This window comes from Camelina sativa, chromosome 7 (assembly GCF_000633955.1).
Source record: "Camelina sativa cultivar DH55 chromosome 7, Cs, whole genome shotgun sequence".
In the NCBI taxonomy this organism is placed as follows: domain Eukaryota; kingdom Viridiplantae; phylum Streptophyta; class Magnoliopsida; order Brassicales; family Brassicaceae; genus Camelina; species Camelina sativa.
This window is the reverse complement of record NC_025691.1, coordinates 20,280,336-20,302,897: the sequence shown is the minus strand read 5'-3', so window position 1 is coordinate 20,302,897 and position 22,562 is coordinate 20,280,336. Positions and strand designations below refer to the sequence as shown.

General features: G+C 35.8%; 4 protein-coding genes across 5 annotated transcripts; 1 reads left to right on the top strand and 3 right to left on the bottom strand.

Moving 5' to 3' along the window:
• Nucleotides 6,620-7,347, top strand: LOC104704795 (sodium/potassium/calcium exchanger 1-like). The gene is made up of 2 exons (XM_010420827.1): nucleotides 6,620-6,918; nucleotides 6,987-7,347. Exons 1-2 carry the CDS (start codon nucleotides 6,620-6,622, stop codon nucleotides 7,345-7,347), a joined length of 660 nt encoding a protein of 219 aa, XP_010419129.1.
• LOC104701658 (metalloendoproteinase 2-MMP-like) lies at nucleotides 9,770-11,783 on the bottom strand. The gene is made up of 2 exons (XM_010417392.2): nucleotides 11,713-11,783; nucleotides 9,770-11,574 (listed from the first exon to the last, which is right to left on the bottom strand). Exon 2 carries the CDS (start codon nucleotides 10,936-10,938, stop codon nucleotides 9,802-9,804), a length of 1,137 nt encoding a protein of 378 aa, XP_010415694.1. The 5' UTR covers nucleotides 10,939-11,574; nucleotides 11,713-11,783; the 3' UTR covers nucleotides 9,770-9,801.
• On the bottom strand, nucleotides 11,867-14,266 carry LOC104701657 (the record flags this gene model as incomplete). The annotated part of the gene is given in 7 exon segments (XM_010417391.2): nucleotides 11,867-12,252; nucleotides 12,334-12,534; nucleotides 12,617-12,709; nucleotides 12,795-13,037; nucleotides 13,117-13,482; nucleotides 13,592-13,732; nucleotides 13,914-14,266. Coding segments are annotated over 7 exon segments (1,596 nt in total). The 3' UTR covers nucleotides 11,867-12,039.
• On the bottom strand, nucleotides 14,858-17,742 carry LOC104701656 (zinc finger MYND domain-containing protein 15-like). 2 transcript variants are annotated; one of them, XM_010417387.2, is made up of 11 exons: nucleotides 17,586-17,742; nucleotides 17,246-17,359; nucleotides 17,019-17,137; nucleotides 16,886-16,935; nucleotides 16,694-16,794; nucleotides 16,511-16,598; nucleotides 16,165-16,273; nucleotides 15,773-15,944; nucleotides 15,590-15,664; nucleotides 15,388-15,501; nucleotides 14,858-15,024 (listed from the first exon to the last, which is right to left on the bottom strand). In XM_010417387.2, the coding sequence occupies exons 1-11, from the start codon at nucleotides 17,685-17,687 to the stop codon at nucleotides 14,932-14,934; spliced, it is 1,137 nt and encodes a 378-aa protein (XP_010415689.1). In that variant the 5' UTR covers nucleotides 17,688-17,742; the 3' UTR covers nucleotides 14,858-14,931. The 2 variants fall into 2 exon arrangements, with proteins under 2 accessions (XP_010415689.1, XP_010415690.1); XM_010417388.2 differs by having other exon boundaries at nucleotides 17,467-17,679.

The following is a 22,562-nucleotide window of genomic DNA, read 5'->3' as shown; positions in this document are numbered from 1 at the left end:
TGGAAAAAGGCCTTCTGGTAATCTATGTAGGTAAATCTTGGAATATGGAACCCCGGGATGGAGAATTCTTTTGCGGTGTGCAGGTTTATGAATCCGAGATCTTGGGGATTGCATACTTTGAGGATTTTGCAGGTGGAGTAGGAAATAAGGTTTGGGTCATTCTTGTCGGTATGGTGGGTTATTTCTACTGATTTGGTGTCTACGAGAATGAATTCGTAGAATGTGCGGTTTTTGGTAAGGTTATCGGTAAGGTATTGACTTTCTTCGTAAAATATGCGGTTGGTATATTGGGTTAGATCTTTAAGGGATATTGGTTTGGTAAATGAGGTTGTAATAAGGTGTTGGCGTTGTGGTTTAAGGAAGTAGGACGATTTTTGATCTATGGTTTTTTGTGAGGAGGATGGATTGGATATTTTTTGTGGTTGTGGGTTAACGGCTTTTGCATAGGATAAATGAGGAAATTCCGCCAAGGCAGAAAATTGGTTAANGGATATTGGTTTGGTAAATGAGGTTGTAATAAGGTGTTGGCGTTGTGGTTTAAGGAAGTAGGACGATTTTTGATCTATGGTTTTTTGTGAGGAGGATGGATTGGATATTTTTTGTGGCTGGGGGTTGACGGCTTTTGCATAGGATAAAGGAGGAAATTCCGCCAAGGCAGAGAATTGGTTGCTAGTGGTTAATTGCTTTCCTTGTAAATGTGGTTGATTCTTGACGTAGTCTGATGCACTCATTGGTTTCTTTTGTGTTTCACTCATTTTGGTGATCCTGAGATTTTCCCTGTAAATACTCCCTTGTTAGAAAATCAGGTAAAGAATTATTTTCTCTTTTTATATATTGTATATCAAAATCAAAAACAGATAAAATAGCTTGCCATCTTGCAAATATTTGTTTAGAAACTAAGTTTTTAACATCCTTTTGTAAAATCTATTTGGCCGATTTGCAATCGACACGTAGTAAAAACTTTTTGTTTATTAAATCATCTTGAAATTTAGAAATACAGTTTACTATAGCTAAAACTTCCTTTTTAACTATAGAGTAATTCTTTTGTGGTCCAAGCCAAACTCCCGAGTGGAAACGGACTATAGACTCTTGGGTAGACTCTGGCATTTTCTGTTTAAGGATTCCCCCGTAACCTATTTCTGATGCATCTGTCTCTATTATCATGAATGCATTAGGGTGTGGGATGACTAGACATGGTAGTGTTATAACCTTTTTCTTGATATCCTGGACTAGACTAGTATGCAGACTTGACCATGGTATGGGGTTCTTTTGTAATCTTTGAAACAATGGTTGTATAGTTTTTCGTAGATTAGGTAGAAAATCAGATATGTAGTTTAAGCAGCCTAAAAATCTTTGTAATTGTGATTTCTCTTTTATTTCATCTGGAAATTTATTTGCAAATTCTATAGATCTAGATATAGGTGTTATAGTACCTTGATATATGTTATGGCCTAAAAATCGTATTTTTGTTTGAAATATATGCATTTTTTTTGCGGATACTACTAGTCCATGTTTTTTAATAATGTTCAAAAAGGTGTAGACATCATAGAACACTGCTGTTATCAGATATATAATAGCTATTATCAGAGCGCTGACTTTGGACTCAAATATTTCCGCGCTCATCAACCACCTGACGTCTTTCCTTGGTGAAGGTAACATCTAAACCCTCGTCACACAACTAATTGATGCTAATCAGATTGGCTTAGACCATCGACAAGGTAGACAGATTCCATAGTGGGCTGGTCTTTACCCCGAGATGCACCTTTGCCTCTGATTTTACCTACAACTTGAACTACCATAGTTCTTCAATACAACAGTCTGTTGACCATCAACAGTGTGCACAACATAACAGGTCATGTCACGCTTCTTGATGTTTACTCGCCTGTATCTTCGAACATTTTGTGACACTCCTTCAGATGCGTGAGTGGTATAGTACAATCCAGACACTTGAAACAGGCAGCTTTGTGGAGGCTCTGACTTGTATAATAACAGCGACATGTTCTTTTGTTCAGATCTCTGACACTCCACATTCTTGTCTCAACTTCTGATCTTGTCTTTTCTTTCATCGATTTGAGGTGTAAACCATTGTTAATTGTTGTACTTGAAGATCCACTATAACAATACAGATCATTCTTCTTAATGAAGAATTGATTGCCTCTTCTTCCAACATTGTGGAACTTCTTCTGGCTTAATAGTTGACTTACACGATTCTTAAATCTGTAGCAATCAACCTTAATATGACCAATCACACCACAATACCAACAACGACGCAATTTCCCTCTCAGGTTGTTCACAACAATCATATGTTTAGTCTTCTGCAGGTTGAACTCAGACGCTCGTTTGACAACACCACCTATGTTTTGCAGCACTATTGACCCATTCACTGCACTTGTGTCACCACTTGAGTTTCTTCCATGGTTCTTCATACCACAATTTGAAATCATAGTACCCTTGTGAGTGACCAGCCGCTTGTCCAGATCTTTTGCTCCTTTACTCAGCCTCTTGTTATTCTTTAGCTGATCCTCAAGACATTGTCTCAACAGAGACGTAATAAATTTCTCTTCAGACAACAATTTCTCAAGAGTGAAGACTCTATAGAGCAGCTCTTTCTTCTCAGACACCAGATCATAATTCTCCTTCTTCTGCACAATCAGATCCTTAGACAGAACAATGACTTGTTTCTCAATGGATAAGCCAGCCACATCATCCTTAGGCTTCAAAACAGACTTCTGATTCTCATCATCTTCTTTGGCTGAATCAATATCACTCCATATCAAACAAGATTTCGTATGAACACATCCTTGACAGTTGTAACACTTCAACACGCTTCTTCTTTCAAGTCTAGAACATTATGATTGAAAGTGTCCATAACCTTGATATTCAGAATTCTGAGATTCTTTGTCTCTATCAGATCTGGATGCTGAAGATTGATGCTGACATTGTACACCCTTCAGACTTCTGAACTGCTTCTTAATCATTACTCCCTTATTACCTTGAACAGACGTCTGAGTTTCTACAGTCTTCAGAGTGAATGATTCTTCAGCCTTCTGATCATTCTTTCTCATCTGCAGTTCGTCTGTCTGAACTAATTTCACACACTGATCAACCTTCTGTTCATCAGAACTTAAAGCACCTTTACCATCAGATTTGTGAGAAATATATCCGCGTGATAAGCTTTAGAGAAATTCCTTGACAAACCTCTTATCCTTATATACATTCTTCAGCACTACAACTTCCTGACAATGGGAGCTTAGTTGAATGTTGAATGACAGGATGGTAATACATCAGATTTTTTCTTCTTCACCCTTCTGGTTTCCTCAAAGAAGGCTTCCAAAATATCCCAAGCTTCTTTCGCCGACATACACTCTTGTACCATCGCGAACAGATCCATCGGTAAGCAGCTGAAAATTATAGATAACGCTTCAGCGTTCTGTTTTCCCTTTAACTTCTCCTCAGCCGTTCATAGCTTACAGGGTTTTATTACAGTTTCTCCTCTCATGTTCATAAGTGTTGGAAGTGACCATCCATCTTCAACAGCGAACCAGACTTCCATATCACGACTCTGAATCATCTGTCTGATTTGTGCTTTCCAATCATCATAATGCTCAGCATCAAGCATTAGCGGATTGTTCTCATCAACGAACTGTTGTGGATTCTCCATACCTCGTCTCAAGATCTCATCTGTTGAAAAGATAAACAATTCTTTTATCAGGCGTCCGCTCTGCTACCAATTGAAAGGGTATAGAGATGCACAACACATTGATTTACACTTGGAACGCGCCAAGCTAACGCTTTTCTCTCCAATCTTATTAACAAAATTTATCTCTTACAATGATACAATTTTGTCTCGGCTCTTACTCAACCTATTCTACCCAATAGGATTGATCCCGACAAAGAATGAATCTGAGACTCTCTCTTTTCTATCTAACACAACACCCTGTGTAGATCTAAGAGAGTAAAACCAACCATCTCTCTTTTCTATCTAAACTCTCACCAGTATAGATCTAAGAGAAAGAAAAATAATTCCCTGTGCACTTAATCACCTCCCTGATTAACGTCACAGAGAACTGGGAACACACCTTCTAAGCCTTATCTTTGTGGCTTCGAAGTTTACAACTGTATCAATATTCTAGAGTGCTCAAATTGGCTCGTGGCCTACTCCTAGAATATATATAGGCGACTTGAGAAACCATTCAAGGCAAATCTCCAAGTATCAAGGGATAAGGAACCTGTTTGCTGATTGCTTATCCTTTCCTTATTTGTTGCAGAGAATATTCTTCATATCTCCAAGTAAAAGGAAATGGTTTGCTGCTCAAGCTTATCCTTTCCTTATTTGTCGCAGAGAATATTCTTTATATCTCCAAGTAAAATCTCGTCTATATCTTCAATGCCAAGTCAACAACCTTCCTTGACACATCATCACACCCACTCATGTCTTGCCACGTCAGCTCACGCATCCATGTCAACAACTCAGACGTATGTGATCTGATGCAGCTTCTCGATTGGTACAACTCTCTGTTCGGCACAACGACTTGTTCCTCACAGATAGTTGTTCCAGAATCTGCACTTGCAACCCTAACATGGAGTATCAGCATATGTTATGGAGAGCTCACAGAGGAGCTAATGTCCAACGTTTTGGTCAGCTACGCTTCTGGATTGCCAAAGTTGATGGGATCTACTTACAGAAGAAAAGCAATGGACCGCAAATACGCATGTATGATTGGTATAAAGTATAATATGTTTTCTGCAAAACTAACTACATATATGAAAATAAGTTTTTAATATATATTTTTCTTTTATGAGGTAAGTTATCATTTGACTTTGGTGTTGGAATATAAATAATGTAAATAATATATAGTTCGTTTAATATCTATGTATTTTGTGATAATGTAAATAATATATGGTTCTCTTTTGTATACAAGTTTTTTCAAGAATTTTTTAAATTGTTAGTCTTTGATACAAAAAAAAAAACACAGCGTACTCTGATAAATGTGTCGTTTAATTTTTTTGACGCGTTTCTGACTAATTTTTAACAAATTCTGAGAGACGAAGCCATCGAAAATGTTTAACTGGTCGGATATTTATAAATATTTTATTAAAAATTAATTGGTCGAGTTTTTTGTCAGAAACTGATAAGAAGTTTTCTGGAAAAACCATCGAAAATGTGTTAACTAAACATGTGTCCTACATAGATACATTCTGACTAATTTCCAATGAAGGTGTTGGTTGGCAATTAGTTAGAATTACGTCGATAAAATATAGTTGTTATCCGTGAGATATATTTGGACGAATTACTGACAAAATGGGTAGGATGAATTATTGATCACATTTGATTGCTTTACTGACAAAATGGGTAGGATGAATTATTGAAGTTGATAATTGATTGATTAGTAAAAGGGTTAATGTCATGGAAATGAGTCAGTCTTTGCTTAGCATTCTTTAATTTTTACATTATCGATCGATTGTTAAAATTAATTTTTAATACAGTGAGCTAATTAAAAAGGACAAGAAAGATAATTGCTTCCTTATCATATGACGCAACCCTCATTACTATGCATCCATCTTTCCTGGTTCGTAAAATGGAATTTCACCATATGTTATGGAGAGCATACAAAGGAGCCTCAGTTCGACAATGTGATGAACTGCATTTATGCATTTATGGGTACTGCAACAGTTGATGGGATATACTTAAACAAAATTGACGAACCTCAAAAACGCATGTATGATTGGTTTAAAAAATAATGTGTTTTTCGATATATATTTTTCTCTTACGAGGTAAGTCATCATTCTCCAAAAAAAAAAATGTAGTAAAATATGGGTTCGTTAGTATAATAGTATCTATATATGTATTATGTGTTGATCTTTTAAATTACATCATATTATCTTTTTATTTTGTATAGAAGTTGTTTCCAATTGTTATTCTTTTAGCCTTTTCTTTTCTTATATCAAGAATTAGTTCATGTAACGTAAAAAGAAATGGTAAACCAATAAAAATTTTGAAATACAATTAAAGTTTAGGAAATGAAAGAAAATAATTTACCAAAGTATGGTGGTAGAGGAAATCATGAAGGTTTACGCGGTGTATGGTTTGGATTTGGAGGATTAATTGATGTGTTAGGGAAGCTTTTATATTGTCGTACTCGGGGGAGAATATTGTGGTGCGACTTGTGGAATATAGGTCGTGGTGTTTGGTGTGGCCATCCATCATCTTTCATTTTTCCATTAGACAAAACAAAACGTTCCAATATTACTTTTTGTTAATTTTTTTTTTGGTCGTAATGCGGGATTTAGAATTAATCACCAAAGTCTATAAATTATATAGGGAAAAATGTCAATTAAATCATGAACTTACACAAAAACGCCAATTAAACCTTGAACTTTCCCTAAGGCCATTTAAATAATCAAATTGCGTTGCCAAATCTAATTAAACATCACATTTTATTTTAAACGCCGAAATATACTTCGCGTAAAATTGGGTGACGGAGTAAATAAACTCCGTTTAACGCCCGTTCACGTCTGTATTAGGATAAAAAAAAACTCGAAAACCCTAAATTATATCGATTACTAACCCTAAATCCCCAAATTAAAATCATTTTCATGAAACCCTGTTTTCGATTCGATGCCGAAAGTAAAAAACAAGGGCGTGATTTCGTTTGTTGGAGAAAGAGTTGAAGATCCACCGCGAGACGAATCAAATAGTGTAATTATGTATGAAACTGCAGAGGTTGAGGTAATCGGAGGAGTTGGAGCTGTAGAGGTTGAGGTTAGAGAAGGATTTGGTGCTTCGGAGGCTGATGTCGAAGGAGTCGGAGCTGTAGAGGTTGAGGTAATCAAAGGATTTGGAGCTTCGGAGGCTGAGTTCGAAGGAGTTGGAGCTGTAGAGGTTGATGTCGGAGAAGGATTTGGTCTCAAGAAGTTGTATCAGAGGCTGTTGTTGCCGGAGATAATGGTCAAGCTAAAAAACGGCGTCGCAAACGGAAAAATAGAAGCGGTGAAGAGGAGGCTATTGAGCCTGAAGTGGAGCATGAAGTGGAGCACGACAGTGAAGATGATTGTGTGGTGTATGATGATGACGACTTCGATGATGTTGATGATGGAGCTGGTGGTGAAGATAACGAAATGCAAGGTGGTGAAGATGACGAAATGCAGGGTATGGAAGAAGATGTTAACGCAAATATTGCAGACGACTTCCCAGAGGCTGTTAGAGGAATAGAAGATGGTTCTGATTCCGACAGCGGTGATGATATATGGGATGATGACAAAATTCCAGATCCTTTTTCATCTGATGACGAAGACGAGGCCCAAGACAAAGAAGATGGAGGTCGTAGAGATGTTGACGATCCATAGGGTTTGTTAGCAATGGAGAAAACGTACAACTCTCCTGAAGAATTCAAGCTTGCATTGTTGATGTATTCATTGAAGACAAGGTACGATATAAAACTCTATAGGTCTCAAGCTTTGATAGTTGGTGCGAAGTGTTGTTACTAATCCAATTACCTAGAGCAGAGCTTTCTTTAGGATTGGTACTATATGCAATGACAACCTCAACAATCTGAGTGAGTCTTTTAATATAACTATAAGCCAGGCAAGGAAAAAGCCTTTATTGGAAATGCTAGAGGACATAAGGAGGCAATGCATGGTCAGAAATGCAAAGCGCTTTGTCATAGCTGACCGGATGAAGACACGGTTCACAAAGAGAGCTCATGCGGAGATTGAAAAAATGATAACTGGGGCATCAGCTTGTCAGAGATATATGGCCAGACACAACATTCATGAGGTATATCAGAATGGTGTTGGCTATAGTGTTGATATGAATGAGAGAACTTGTGGTTGCAGGAAGTGGCAAATGGTTGGAATCCCTTGTGTTCATGCTGCATGTGTGATAATAGGAAAAAGAGAAAAGGTGGAGGACTATGTTAATGCTTGTTACACAAGGATAAGGTGGAGAGAGACATACAGAGATGGTATTAGGCCTGTCCAAGGGATGCAATTGTGGCCTAGATTGAATAGGCTGGCTGTATTGCCACCACCATGGAGAAGAGGGAACCCAGGAAGGCCGTCTAACTATGCAAGGAGGAAAGGAAGAAATGAATCTTCATCTTCGTCAGATAAGATGTCACGGGAAAAGAGAGTCATGACATGCTCTAACTGCTTCCAACAAGGCCACAACAAGCATGGCTGCAAAAATCCTATTGTGGTTGCTAGTGTACCAAGGAGACCAAGAGGTCGACCAAGGAAAAACCAAGAACCACAAGCTCAACAAGGATCCCAAGGACCAGCGGTTGGGTCACAAGCTCAACAAGGATCTCAAGGACCAGCGGTTGGGTCACAAGGACAAGATGAGCAAGGACTTGGTCGATTTTCATCATGGTTTGAGTGTTCCTCCTAGATTACCTTTATGAATGAATCGTTACTTTGTTTGGTTTGAGTGTTCATGAGTGCTTTGTTGTTGTGTGGACCAAATGTTTTTCATTAGGTTTGTTTGTTTTTTGTCTTCTTTAGTTCAGTGTGTTGAACGTGGATGGATGTTATGGTTCAGCTAGTTGTGTGGACCAAATGTTTTTCATTATGAATGATTTTTGTTTTCTACCTCCCTTTTTTTTGGGTTTAACTCATAACAAGTACCAAATTTTTTCATTACCAAAGACACAAACGATGATCCAACACCAAAGACAGAACACAAAGACACTAGTAACCAAAAACAAATGTTCCTTTTGAGGTTTTACACATTAGAATTACAATTACCATGACAATTACAGTAACACAAAGGTATACCAAGCACAATAACATCAATTTCCATTTGTTAAGTTCTCTTTTGCTCCACATTGCATCTTCCTTCAGTTCTTCAATCCGAGTCTTTAACCCATCAATTTCTACAGCAACCTCATATATTGCATTGCTTATCTCATTGTTAATTATGGATATTTTTGGTAATGCTTCTACAACCTCTTCGTACACACCTTCTTCCACCCACTTAAACAAATGCTCCTACAGTCGTAAATTGATAAACTATTATCAACAAATCTAGAAAACACAATTTCATAACAAAATTAGTTACTTACATCTCCTCTGGTTGGACAACGAAAGTAAGGTCTTCCTGGGTTTTGCTTTGTACTTGATGTGTAGATGGCAACATCTAAGCCGCAATGACACTTTGCCGGAAAACCATGGCAACCCCGTCCTCTGTTCTCAGAACTTGATTGTCCAAACTTGCAACTCATATCTCAAAATCGTAAAGAAGAAAAGGTGAAGAGAAGGTGAAGAGAAGATGAAATCGATTTAGGGATTGTCCAATTTGAATTTGGGGGTTTAGGGTTAGAGATCGATATAATTTGGGGTTTTCGAGTTTTTTTTTATTCTAACGGGTGGCTCTAACACACGTGAACGGGCGTTAAACGGAGTTTATTTACTCCGTCACCCAATTTTACGCGATGTATATTTCGGCGTTTAAAATAAAATGTGATGTTTAATTAGATTTGACAACGCAATTTGATGATTTAAATGGCCTTAGGGAAAGTTCAGGGTTTAATTGGCGTTTTTGTGTAAGTTCATGATTTAATTGACATTTTTCCCAAATTGTATAACACGAAGTCAAACATATTGATATATGATATAAAGCAATTTTATATACAAGAAGTATATGTGAAAAGAAAAACTGTAAAAATGAACCAATGACTGAGTATATGTGTATATATCCCCATCCTTAAAAAAAATAATAATAAGATGTGAGACTAATAAAAAAAATCCAAGTAAAAAAAAATATATATATATATATATATATATATATATATATATATATATCTAAGGTAACCACAAGATCAGTCCGATGGTTGATAACAAGATACTGAAAATTGTCGATCTCAATGAACCATTGATTCGCCAAGCAGCACCGAAGAAGGAACCAGTGTCTCGTTGGCGAGTGGTTGTAGACGGTGGTGACGTGCCGTTGAAGTTAGGGTTCGCACCGTATAAGTACTGGATTCCTTCCACGTCATCATTGGTTAAGTCAACCTTACGTCTCCCCGTCGTAATCGTCGGATACATGATGGATTCCTCAACCGAGGAATGTCCTAAACCGAGAAGATGACCGATCTCGTGAACCGCCACGGATTCAAGATCAACCGCGGCCGTGACCGAGAGGAAACTGTCTAGGTCTCCGGAGACCACCCAGTTCTCGTCTGCGTCGAGGTGGAACTTCCCACTTGGAGGAGAGAAAGCGTGAGCTAAGGTTCCTAACACGCCGTCGAAAGGCTCCCCGTCTCCGTGATCTCCGGTGTAGAACCCGATCGTGATGTCGGACGTCGAGAAAGATTCAGAGCGCGTGAAATTCAAAGCTGTCACGTCGGACCAACGGCCAAACGCGCGTGCGAAAACGCCTTTGACCTCTTCGGTCAACGGGTTTCTCGGGTCAAACGCGTAGGTCAAGTCGCGACGGTCTTTCGGCCACCGTGGCTCGCCTGGAAACAACGTGTAGCGTTTAACCGCATGCAAACGCGAGCGGGAGAAATTGACCTCGAAGGTCTTTCTTCTCCCACTATGCATCAACGAGGTACCATTCACCACATCAGGATTACCACAACGCGGGATCACGATGTGTTTGATGGTGAACGCGTCGAGCTCACCTGTAACGTTAAGCCTAAAATTCCTCTGGTACAATTCGACGGCGGCTTTGAGAATATCATCAAAATCATCGGTGAAATTCCCTGAAAACGTTTCAGGGATGTAACCAAAACGCTGGAAGTATTTCTTGATACGGTAGAGACCATCAACGTTTTGGCCGTGGTGACAACCGGTGAAATTGGAGAAAGCGTCCCAAAAAACGCGTGTGGTGTTACGTAGAGACGGTGGTATTGTGGTGGAGTTGTTGGGGAAGAACCAGGCGTTGGCAGGAGAAACGATCAAGAAAAGCGATAAAAACCCGAAAACACAAAACCTCATGGTGGTTTTCGGATTATAGGTAGCCACCCAAAAAAGAAAAAAAAGAAGCAAAAGAAACAAATGAGAGGGGTAATATTTAGGATTTTAGGAGAGAATTTAGAAAGAGAGAGAGAGAGAGATTGAAAGCTAAAAACAGGTAAAGCCGTTTGAAGATGGTTTTTTAAATATAAGAAGATATATAAATGAGGTCAAGCTTACTGCGTTTGCGTTTTGTGTTGGCGGGTGAGAGGTCGTTGGGAATCGTTTGCGTGTCTGCCAATTTTTTTCTAGATTATATAATTTTTTTAATAAGAATAGAAATGGTGAATGATTCCAATAGAAACATCTATTGGTCTTAGTCACGTTCACACTTGGCATAGGTCATCAAGAGTAGAAGAAGAAGACTCTTGTGCAACAGAAAGACTTCGGCCTGGTTTAATATTTACTTAATCGATGCTAGTAAAACCGGTTTGAGGGAACTGAAGGTGGCGGAGTCAAATAAAGACGTTCAACTAAGTTTAGTTTTTGTTTAGTTTCAAGTGGGAGTTGGTTTGGTCGGAAAAAAGTCATCAGCGAATGTTCGACTTCCACGTTTTTAACGACGTCATATGTTATTAGTTGATAGCTTCCTGGTTTACGTCACCTAAATTTGATGTCCTGTTACAATATTTTACTGTCGTCAAAGTTGCAAACATCTGATTTATCAGGCTTTCGTATCATACCGTTTGTACTAATTATCCATAATATCATAGGTAAAAAGGTAAGGCTGGTCCTTTTTAATACTTTGTTTCTTACTTGTTGATTTGTATTCAAACCTATAGCATCTTGTATTCGTTTCTGCCATATACGACTGTCTTCTTTGATAGCTACTCACAAAACAGAGGTCGACAAATTCAGACAATTTTGCCAGCAAAGAGATAAAAAGAGCATTAAGCAGACAACATTTTGATTTGATAAGAGCATCATCATATTCATATCAGATATTCACAAAACGATTGTAGTACTTAAAACGTGGTTTACTTTCCCTCTAACTAAAAGGGTAAAACTTAGATAATAAACCAAAAGATGACAAACACAAACAGACAGAGAGAGAGAGAGAGACATACATGTCGATTAATTTTGCTAACACTTAGAAGGCCTCTCATAATTAGGAGGTAAAGAAGGGCAATTCTCGTTCATGTTGGGATATGGGTCAATGGTGTTATAACCAGGTAACTCCATTCTGTATTCACCCAGAATCTGACAGAACTCAAGCTTCCCTTCCTCTGTGTTGCACCAACTCGGTAGCCGAGTCTGGTTATTTTCATATAACTTCAGAGTGTACGCATCTCGGATCTGAAAACGAGAGAAGGAAACGCTCTAAGAGTAATGTTAAATGGAATAAAAGGTGAAGACTTGATATTGAAAGAAACTCACGGTGAACTCAGTGACTTGAATGTGATCAGCAAGAGGGTCGAAAACACCAGCAGCTTTGTACATTGCAAGGATGAAAGCTACGCACGTAGTTGATTTCCCGTCGCTATAAACCCACTCATCCTGTTCAGGGATGGTGAGTAACTCATCAAATGACATTCCACGCCTCGCTGTTTCTTCAAGAATCCCATACAAATCCAGATCCTGTACAACAGAAAACTTATTAGCTATCCTGTATGTCCTATTCAGAAGAGTAGTAGAAACATGTTTTTGTATAGATGTATACCTCAGTACCGAGTCGTTTATTCAGTGCCTCGTTCCACATATTTGCAGCATATGCGGGTTGTACACGAGTCCACATAGACATGACAGAAATAACCTGAAAGTCCAAAGTCACTTGTTTATTACCATGATGATGATAATGATGATAGATCTTTTAAGAATATCAGAGATAAAAAAAGTACCAAGTGAGCATCAAGGGGAGGTGGGTAGTTATCGGCCAGAGTATCGATCCAGCTGAATATCATGTTGTGATATCCATACGGTTTGCCTAACATGCTCCGGGCATATTCCCACGCAGCAGTATTGTTGAACTTTGCTCGGATATCAGGATGTAGAGGAAGCAAAGCAACTTGAGGATTTGAATTATCCTTCAAAGTCAGTTCCCACCATTCATCCCAAGGAATCACAACAATGATTTCTTCACCCTATCAGAGAAAAAAAGAGAGTAAATATCTCCAAAAACCTCAAAATGTTTAGGAAAAATTTCTCCAAATGTAGTCTAACCTTTTCATTCTCATGTCCGGATTCACCAACCCAAAGATTCCCCAAATCATCCTTCAAACAAACAGCAGTATGACCAGCAAAAGCACCAGTCACCCATTTCTCTAACGTCTCAAAACCACCCCATCTACCTCGAATCTTTGACAGGGCCAAGAAATCGCCAGAATGCACATCTTCAGGATTAATCGTTGACCGCCAAGGTTGAGGCCGTTTCTCAAACGTAGCACCCATATGTTTCGTCAAGAACGCCAAATTAGCATTCTGTCCCCAAGCAGTATTGGAGAAAAGAGGCAACACATCAATCAAAGAAAGCAACGTCCCGAGCATCCCTGATGGCATTAGAAACACTGAAACTCCATGCTCCTTCACCTACTCATTCGAATATACACTTAAATATAAATCACCACAAAACAAACAAACAAACACCACACACAGCTTCTTAAGAGCTATAAAAGAAGTAAACTAAACAAAAACTAACATATTCTAACTCAGCTTTCTCTTCCCATGAATCGAAGTTCAAAGTATGATCTCTAGCAGAGAAATAGTAGTCCCAAGTGATCCTGTATGGCGTTGCAAAGACATATAGGTCCATACATGTCAAGCTATGTGCCTTAGATGTCTGCAACAAAAGAGTTCCCAAATATCATCAAAACAACTACACAACGTCCTCCCAGTTTTGTTACCAAAAAAGGCAAAAACTTTATGAAATTTGAGGATTGAAGCTAAATCATAGTACTTGGGAGCAAAAACAAGAACAAATTGAATAAGATTCAAAGCCAAAGAAAGTGAAATTAACCAACTTTGAGATGGAGAACGCCACCGCCGAGTCCAGGGACGTCACGATCACTACCGGTGATATCGAGGCGAGCTTCGTTGCCATTAAAGCAAGCACCTTTCCACTCAAGAGACGCGTTATTAGGAGTAACGGACCCGATAAAAACAGGCAACAAATCCACAGCGTTGTGGAAACTGTTCAAAACGGGCCACGAGACTTGACGAGGTAGCATCGGAAGAACATCGTTAACGCTGAAAGGAACCTTCAGGGATTGACCCAGGTCAACGCAAAAACCAAACCCTAGAAGAAGGCATAAGAGAAAGAAGAGGGTACGAGTCTGATGTGATGATGGGTTCTGAGACATCCGATCGTATCTCGCTAAATTTTGAGACTTTTGTTTCCAAGATTTTTGGGGGATTTGGGGGAAGAGGGTTTCTTGTTGTCAAGGTTGAAGATGATCCATTAGGGTGTTTGAGTTTTCTTTTTTTTCTTTTTTCTTTTTCTCTCTCTCTGCTGTGTTTTGGGATTTTTGGAAATTGGACTTTGGGGGAGATAAAAATATTAGCTTGGTTTTTGATGTGGAAGAAATAGACTTTTAACACTGTGGCGAGACTTTTGTTAGAAACAAGTTTTGGTTTGAAGATTCTTTGCTTTGGTTTCATCTTCCACGTAGACACGACTTGGCATCTGAATTGTGAATTCTCCATAACCAGATTTACAAACACTCAATCAGGTTCGGTACTTTGTAAAGTTTGTATAATGACCAATGCTTTTCAACTTTACCTTTTTCATTATTTCAATTGACATGTGACACATCTAGAAAAAATAATTGGGAATTTTTTTTACTAAATATACTATTGGATATTTGGATGGGATAAAAAATGTTCACCTAAGAATTAAAAGACTACAATGATTGTATGCAATGCACTTTGATGGTCCTATCCACATAAATAACTACAACAACCAAAACAAAATGATGTGACATGGTACTACATTTATTGAATAGATAATGTTTGGTCAAATGCATTAATTTTGTAGAGTTTTTACATTGCGAAGATGAAGCAGTTTGAGTAGCAAGGGATCAACAGAGGACTCTCCTCCACCGCCATCGGCTGTCTAAATGGATTCAACTCAATCTGCATTTCAAGGATACATCATTATTCCATACATATCAACATGGTTCTGAAGAATTACACAAGAAATAAGTATATATTTTCTAAGCAGAAAACATCATTTTCCAACAAAGGTTTGATTGGAGAACTCGACATGAGTGTGTGTGTCTATGTGTGTGGCCCCAGAGATGATTTGTCAGATAATGAAAAAGTGATGTTTCTGTCTCCTCCAACTTCATTATATAGTATATGTGTCGACTCTCTATTCTACTTATACAGTTTTGATGAGACATAAGCCTGACCATATGCAGGAGGAAACCACACAACAAAAAAGACATAGATTTGAAAAAAGTTGGATAGGATAATAAACCTATAAGCTAGACTTACAGGTAATGATAGAGGTTGTCCTGTGATTGTTTTAATGCAACAAGCCGCCAAATGACAAGCTTCTTCACAGTAATCAGTGAATACAGCTGGGACTTTTATCTCCTTTATCAGTTCCTGAAATTTACTCACATGAATGAATAACAAATATAAAAAATGACGTTCCTGCGGAAGATTGAAGATCATCAGCTACTGAAAAACGTACAATAGTTGGCAACCAACTTGGATATGCAGCGACACCAGCGTTTGGAGCAATCACTATGTGAGGAGGAGGTGAATCCTGCCCAGACAAGAAGGTCAATCAATCCAAGGTCCAATAAAATGGATATGACATTTGAGAACACTATTGTAGGTTACTGTTTTCCCCTAGACTAGTAGAAATGCATACCTTTGTTATGTCACTGTAACGATCATGGTAAAATCCTCTATGGAGCTGTAACGACACAGCTGAAGACAAGGCAGATTCTTTACCGGGATTGGGAATTTCGCTTGAATACTTACATTCGCATTCTTCTTCCATGCAACGGGAGTATCTGCTAAGCGAGACCATCTCTCCATCCCTGTTCACCAAGAGAGCAAAAAGAAAACGATTCATCATATTTATGCCAATACATACAAAGAAAATCAGCTACAATATTGCCGTTGAACAAGCTTAAAGAACTCTAATGAAAAGTGGTAAAAAGCAAAACATATCTTGTGATGTAATTTACTTTGCCTAAGCTAAAAATATAACGAGTGCTATACAAAACAATTAAACAGATTGTGGACGACAGGACTCACATTCGTTGTGGAACGTCAGGTCCAACAAGCTCTATGCGTATGCGAAAACCAGGGAAGAGAGCTAGCAGCTCAGCGAAGACACCAAGTTGGCCAAGCTCTTTCTGAGGCCCTTCAGAAGCTCAAAACTATCAGCAAACCATGAATCAGAATTTATACCATATTTGCTATAATGCATCTTTTGAAATATGTATATGATTTCCATATGCCAAGAATAAGGTACTAACTACACTAGAATTAAGGAAATGGAGGTGATTAGCAAAAAAACTGCAACAAAGAGACACAAGACGGCAACCTCAAAGAGAATACAGTTCCAAAAAAGGCAGAAGAGTTACAGAGTGAAACATACCAAGATAATGTATACGAAGTTCATAACTTATTTGGGGAGTCAAATTTCCCATCCCAATGGCTTGAAGTGCATGATATATCGTAAGTGGCTGAAGTATAAGCAAGCTCTATTAGTCAATAGTTTGAAAACCTCAAGCATTCTAGTGATACTAGCAATCACATCAATCATTACAAGAAACGTTACCCAGTGGAGAAGTAGAGCTACAGGAGAATCTAGAGGTATCTTTCTCCACTCGAAATAGTCCGTCCAACTACAAAGCTGTTTTGTAACTTGACATAAAGGGCCTGTGTGATCCCAAATCATAATTTTACAATTATATAAATAAAAAAAAATCTTTCAGTAAAACCATAAACATAGAATTTAAGTGAAGCATACCACGACATGGACACGAAGAGCTCGGCAGATGCCAACCTTCATTATTAAAACTGTAAGAACAAGATAGTAATCAGCTCAATTTACAAATGGTTTAAAACCAAAAACTTAATGAGAAAACATAAGCAATCAAAACCTATGATAAGACGAAAAAGAAGCAGAGGCTCCACAGTTACACTCATACATCCACATTCCAACATGATGTAAATCCCTTTTGCTGAGAAACGAGCACCTGCTCTCCTGTTTTCGACTAACCTAAGAAAAAATAAACGAAAAGCAAAAAAACAGAAACTTTGAGCTAAAATGTTCATACCAAAAAGGCATTAGATTCCTCAATATCATCCATAAGTTATCATCATAAACCTGAACCGTAGCTTCTTCTGTAAATGTGAATGGGAAATCATTCAACAGATCAACACGACGCATTTGCTCTTCTAATCTCTCACACTCTTCCTTGTGATAGCTCCAATGTGAAGTCTACAACCAAATCAAAGATCCACAAAACTTAACAATGAACCTATTGATCAAAGGATTGAACTTTTATGTAAAAAAATTCGTGAGTTTATTAAGTCTTAACTACAAACCTATTTAACTAGCTTACAAGAGAACGATCAAATCACCACTTCTTTGTTTCTCCAGAACCGATTAGGTCGATGAAGAAGAACAAGGCTTAGAGAGAGAGAGTAAGCAGAAGTTACAAAACCTGATGAGAGACGGAGCAATACGCCACAGCACCACACTGGCCACACCTCCGTGTCGGTGGACCAACGCACCGCGTCGCAAAGCCACGCGCGGCACACTCCATTCGCCGCCGGCGACCAAGACAACCGCCGTTTCTTTCCCAGAACGGAAATATGAAAGAATCTCGAGAACACTTTCGACTTAAGGCCCATTTTGTTCTCATCGTAAGGCCCATTTTGTTCTAAACGTAAGGCCCATTATTTAACAGAATCGCCATTTCAATTGCCGCGTGAAGAGAGTTTTTTTGCTTTAACACCGTGTCCTTTTTAAAGCTTAAAATTGATATTAACTTAGGTGTTAGATTGGTTCTCCCGTTATCTCCTGCAAATGCTGCATTTGCGGATGGTAGCGGTTGCTAGCGATTGATGTCAATTATACAAACTGCTTTTAATCGTTCTCAATCGCTCCCAACCGCTCTCAACCATTGAATTCCTGAGAGTGCTTCTTGCAAGCGTTTGCGGTTGCAGACGATTGCGGTTAGAATTTTTTTTTAATAAAAAACAAATCAAAAATACTAAAATGTTTTTTTCTCATGTCTTCAACCTAACCATTGTACCCATTAAAAATGAGTGAAAATGAAGTACAAATACGATTGAGGAGATTAGAAAATAAACAATTACAAGAAAATAAGATTCCAATTAACAAAAAAACTGGAAAACATGATGTAAAACTATTGGCACATCGCACATAAATTCAAAAAAATCTAAATAAATATAATATTTCATCATAAGTTTAAGAAAATAAGATTATTTGTGAAAATATTAAAACAAATCACTAATGACTCTTTTTAACTCTTTTATAATTAATTTACCTTGGTCTTGTAATTCAATGTGAGGAATTTATTGAGTGTGTGAGATTTAGCAGAGAACATCTATAATCTAAAGCATATGTTTTGTCATTTATCACATTACTTGATAAATTTTGGCTGAAAATCCAAATCCATAAAGTAATAAGTGTTTCAATATGAAGTTTATTTATTTTTTAAATAATTATTTTAGTATTTTTAATGATTCTTAATTATAAATCAAATTTAATAAAGTTTTTGGTGTTTTAAACATTTATATAATTATATATTACATTTATTATGTTTTAACCGCTAATGCAACCGTTAGTCAACCAGTCGTAAAACTCCCGCAAATGCACCCATTTTAAAACGTTAAACCCGTCATTCAAAACGCTTAATAACGCTTGAAATCGCAGCAATCTCCCGCAGCTGCAACCGCAAATGCTGCGTTTGAACCAGTTAAGCCCTTAATAATAATATAATAATTATGAATATTTAAACATATTAAAAAAAATTAATATTGCATAATAGATACATAACGGGAAAGTTTTGAATCGATATTACTAAAAAGTTAAAATATCATTAATTTAATACTTTAATACATGTTAAATTTTCATTTTTATTATATTTTAATAACATCAATATAAAACATATCAAATCAAACTAATTTAATTAAGATTATGTTAAACAAAAATTGTTCTGCGATATATCGCCATTATACTGCGGTTCAAATCCTAGTAATTAGTATATAAAGACAGTAATATGCTTAGATTCAAAAGATTGATACAATATATATATATATATATATATATCATACAAAATCCTATTATTTAATTTTATTGTGGGTTTATTCCTAAAAACCAAAATATATCTTAACATTTTGGAGTACATTTTTGTGTCATCCTCTCTTATCTTTGTATCCAAACAAGTCCCAACTAAATTCTCTACAATCCTTACAACCAAACACAATCATTTCCTAATATGCTAATATTAATTTCCTAAAATCTATTAACCTAATTTAAATCAATATGTTAGATTAAAATATAATTCTCCTTTCACTTTTATTTAATCTTATAATTAATTATTTAAATTACTATTTAATTCATAATGTTAATAAAATTTTAGATTTTTTTTAAGCATATGATGTGATTTGAATTTTTATAAACAGATATATATTTTAAAAATTGTTTAGGATTTTGTAACCAAAAAAATATATTCTAATATAGATTATTTTATATTTGTTATTTTAATATATAATGAATATTTACACTTAATCCCTATATTAGTTGAAACGAGAAACTATATTGAAGATATGGTATAATATTCGGGTTATAACAAAAGCCAATAAAATCCATAATAATTATCAATATACAAGCATATTTGTTAACATGGATAAAGACACAGATACGCATTCATAACAATTTCAATCACAAAATCCGGTTTTGGTAAGATATTTTTAAATAAAGAAAAGAATTAAGCGGTTTTAGTACTAAACATTAATCATGAAATCCTAATTTAGTAAAGATTTCTCCCATTTCTTAGCTAAAGATCGAGAAAATATAGGAAACATAAAATTTGCTAAACTAACATTCCTTATCTAAATATGTTAGGCTTGCTCACCAATTTTCTCTCGATTTGCAATCATACCTAACTGGCATCATCAAAGATCTCTATAAAAAAACTATCAATAGAAGGTAGAAAAATCATCTGAGCAAACACAATTTACTTATAGCAATCCATAATAAACTTTAAGATTTCAGTGGCTGCCTCAAATGCTTACCTAAGAGATTGGTGTTAGTGCAAGTGATTGGTGTTAGCCGATGAAAAAGCAGATCTCTGTCAACACTTTATTTCTGTTTTCTCATGTATACATATATCATTATATGTTTATGTATCAATTAACTACTAATAGCACTTCTTGCTTTCTTAAAAACTTAGGGGTTTTTAGGTTTTTTTTTATAATTATTTATTCTCAACAAAGAGACAAGATTGGAAAACCAACAACTAATGTGGTGTTTAAAGATGTCTTTCAGAATCTGGAGAACAAAGATGTTGAATAAACATATTTCTACTTAAAACTTTTCTTTCTCTTCGTATATTGAGTTTGTACAGAAAAGTAGAAGTAAGAGAATGTTAGACGATTTCTTAATTAACTATGTCTTTGTCAACCAAACTTCGTCTTATTTAACTCTTTCATCCATTTTATGTTAATAATAAAGTTAGATTATTGAACTTTTACAAAAACTAATAACGTGATTTTTTTTTGGACAAAACGTTACAAAATCGATTGAGATATCTATTTCAATATCAACCTCTTATTCACATAAATCGAAGAGATAAAAATTTAAAAATCAATCTATTTTACATCCAGAACAATATCTTGATTTTACCTCTAGAAGTAAAATCAATTTGTGATTCCGATTGTTCCACGGTGTACTCGGCTCTCTTTGTTTGGACAAATGAAGATTCAATTATAATACTCTATATTATCATATTTTTTATATTGTTAATTCTCTTGCATTAAGTTTCTCTCCTTCCCTTTTAAAAAAAAAAAAAAAAAATACTTTTAATAAACAACTATTTTCACACTTCATGGTAACTTCGTGTTATAAGGATATACAAAAAATCTCTTCAAATTAAAACATTACCTAACATTAAAATATAGTCCTTCACATACTATTATTTTCAAATTACTAACAATTACTTCAAAATTATGAAAAAAACATATTTATCTGCCGAACTCAAACAAAATTATACACTACAGCTAAACAATTATAATTAACAATTTATTTAAATACCGCTATATCTTTTAATTATACCAGATATAATAGTTTTATAATTTTCGAAAACTTAAAATATTATAAACATTCAAACTTACAAAAATGTGTAAAATATCATCTGGGTGATATAATGGAATGGATTTGGATCAATATTCATATAGTTTTAAATAATTTAATATGGTACTACCACACGAGTAAATAATTTTGTTTGATGATATTTTACTCTTTTTATAAGTAAGACTCACATATATTTAATAAAATATACTGTTAATTATTACAAAACACCAATATATATATATATATATATACAATAACAATGTAAAATTTATATTAAACCCCAATCTACNAATTACTAACAATTACTTCAAAATTATGAAAAAAACATATTTATCTGCCGAACTCAAACAAAATTATACACTACAGCTAAACAATTATAATTAACAATTTATTTAAATACCGCTATATCTTTTAATTATACCAGATATAATAGTTTTATAATTTTCGAAAACTTAAAATATTATAAACATTCAAACTTACAAAAATGTGTAAAATATCATCTGGGTGATATAATGGAATGGATTTGGATCAATATTCATATAGTTTTAAATAATTTAATATGGTACTACCACACGAGTAAATAATTTTGTTTGATGATATTTTACTCTTTTTATAAGTAAGACTCACATATATTTAATAAAATATACTGTTAATTATTACAAAACACCAATATATATATATATATATATACAATAACAATGTAAAATTTATATTAAACCCCAATCTACTTCAAATACAAAATTATAAAAATTAGATATAATAATAAAATGAAAAACATAAAAATTGTCCCGTGGTGTACCACGGGGTAAATCCTAGTTAGAATGATAATATAGTAAACACAAGAAAGACAAAATAACTATAAAAAAAAAAGAAAAAAAAAATCAACTTCTTAGATAATTAATTTTTAAAATGATGAAAAACGCTCATTTTTTAAGCCATGTAAATCGATGTCCTTGCGGTATAAAATTTTTGTTCAAATAAATACCATCAGTTCTAGCAATCCATGTGCGTGTTTGACCACATCGTTTGCTAGCAGCACCTCTGTATGCTCTCCATATGCTCTGATGATACTCCATTTTTGGACCTTGCTTCAAGTGACAAGCCCATACTATTCTTTTGGAATGTACCTCTTCAAATTCAAATGTGAATGACTAGTTGAATTTCGCATCGCGTGGACCCATTTTTTTGTTTTGGTTGGATGTGCAGTCGACTTTGAGAATGCTACCACGACCGAGTTCGTTTCGTAGTTTTAAAGTGTTTAGGGCGCAGCCAGAGCCTCCACATCGTTGCAGCTGACTATTAGAATTACTACACACAA

What these genes read in the sequence shown, in the direction of transcription:
- LOC104704795 (XM_010420827.1), top strand. Translation starts at nt 6,620, where the DNA reads ATGCCGAAAGTAAAAAACAAGGGCGTGATTTCGTTTGTTGGAGAAAGA. An exon ending in GGATTTGGTCTCAAGAAGTT is followed by an intron (nt 6,919 to 6,986) that starts GTATCAGAGGCT and finishes ACGGAAAAATAG; the next exon opens with AAGCGGTGAAGAGGAGGCTA.
- LOC104701656 (XM_010417387.2), bottom strand. Translation starts at nt 17,687, where the DNA reads ATGGAGTGTGCCGCGCGTGGCTTTGCGACGCGGTGCGTTGGTCCACCG. An exon ending in CTCTTCGTGTCCATGTCGTG is followed by an intron (nt 16,795 to 16,885) that starts GTATGCTTCACT and finishes GGGATCACACAG; the next exon opens with GCCCTTTATGTCAAGTTACA. An exon ending in CAAGTTGGTTGCCAACTATT is followed by an intron (nt 15,502 to 15,589) that starts GTACGTTTTTCA and finishes AGTAAATTTCAG; the next exon opens with GAACTGATAAAGGAGATAAA.
- LOC104701658 (XM_010417392.2), bottom strand. Translation starts at nt 10,938, where the DNA reads ATGAGGTTTTGTGTTTTCGGGTTTTTATCGCTTTTCTTGATCGTTTCT.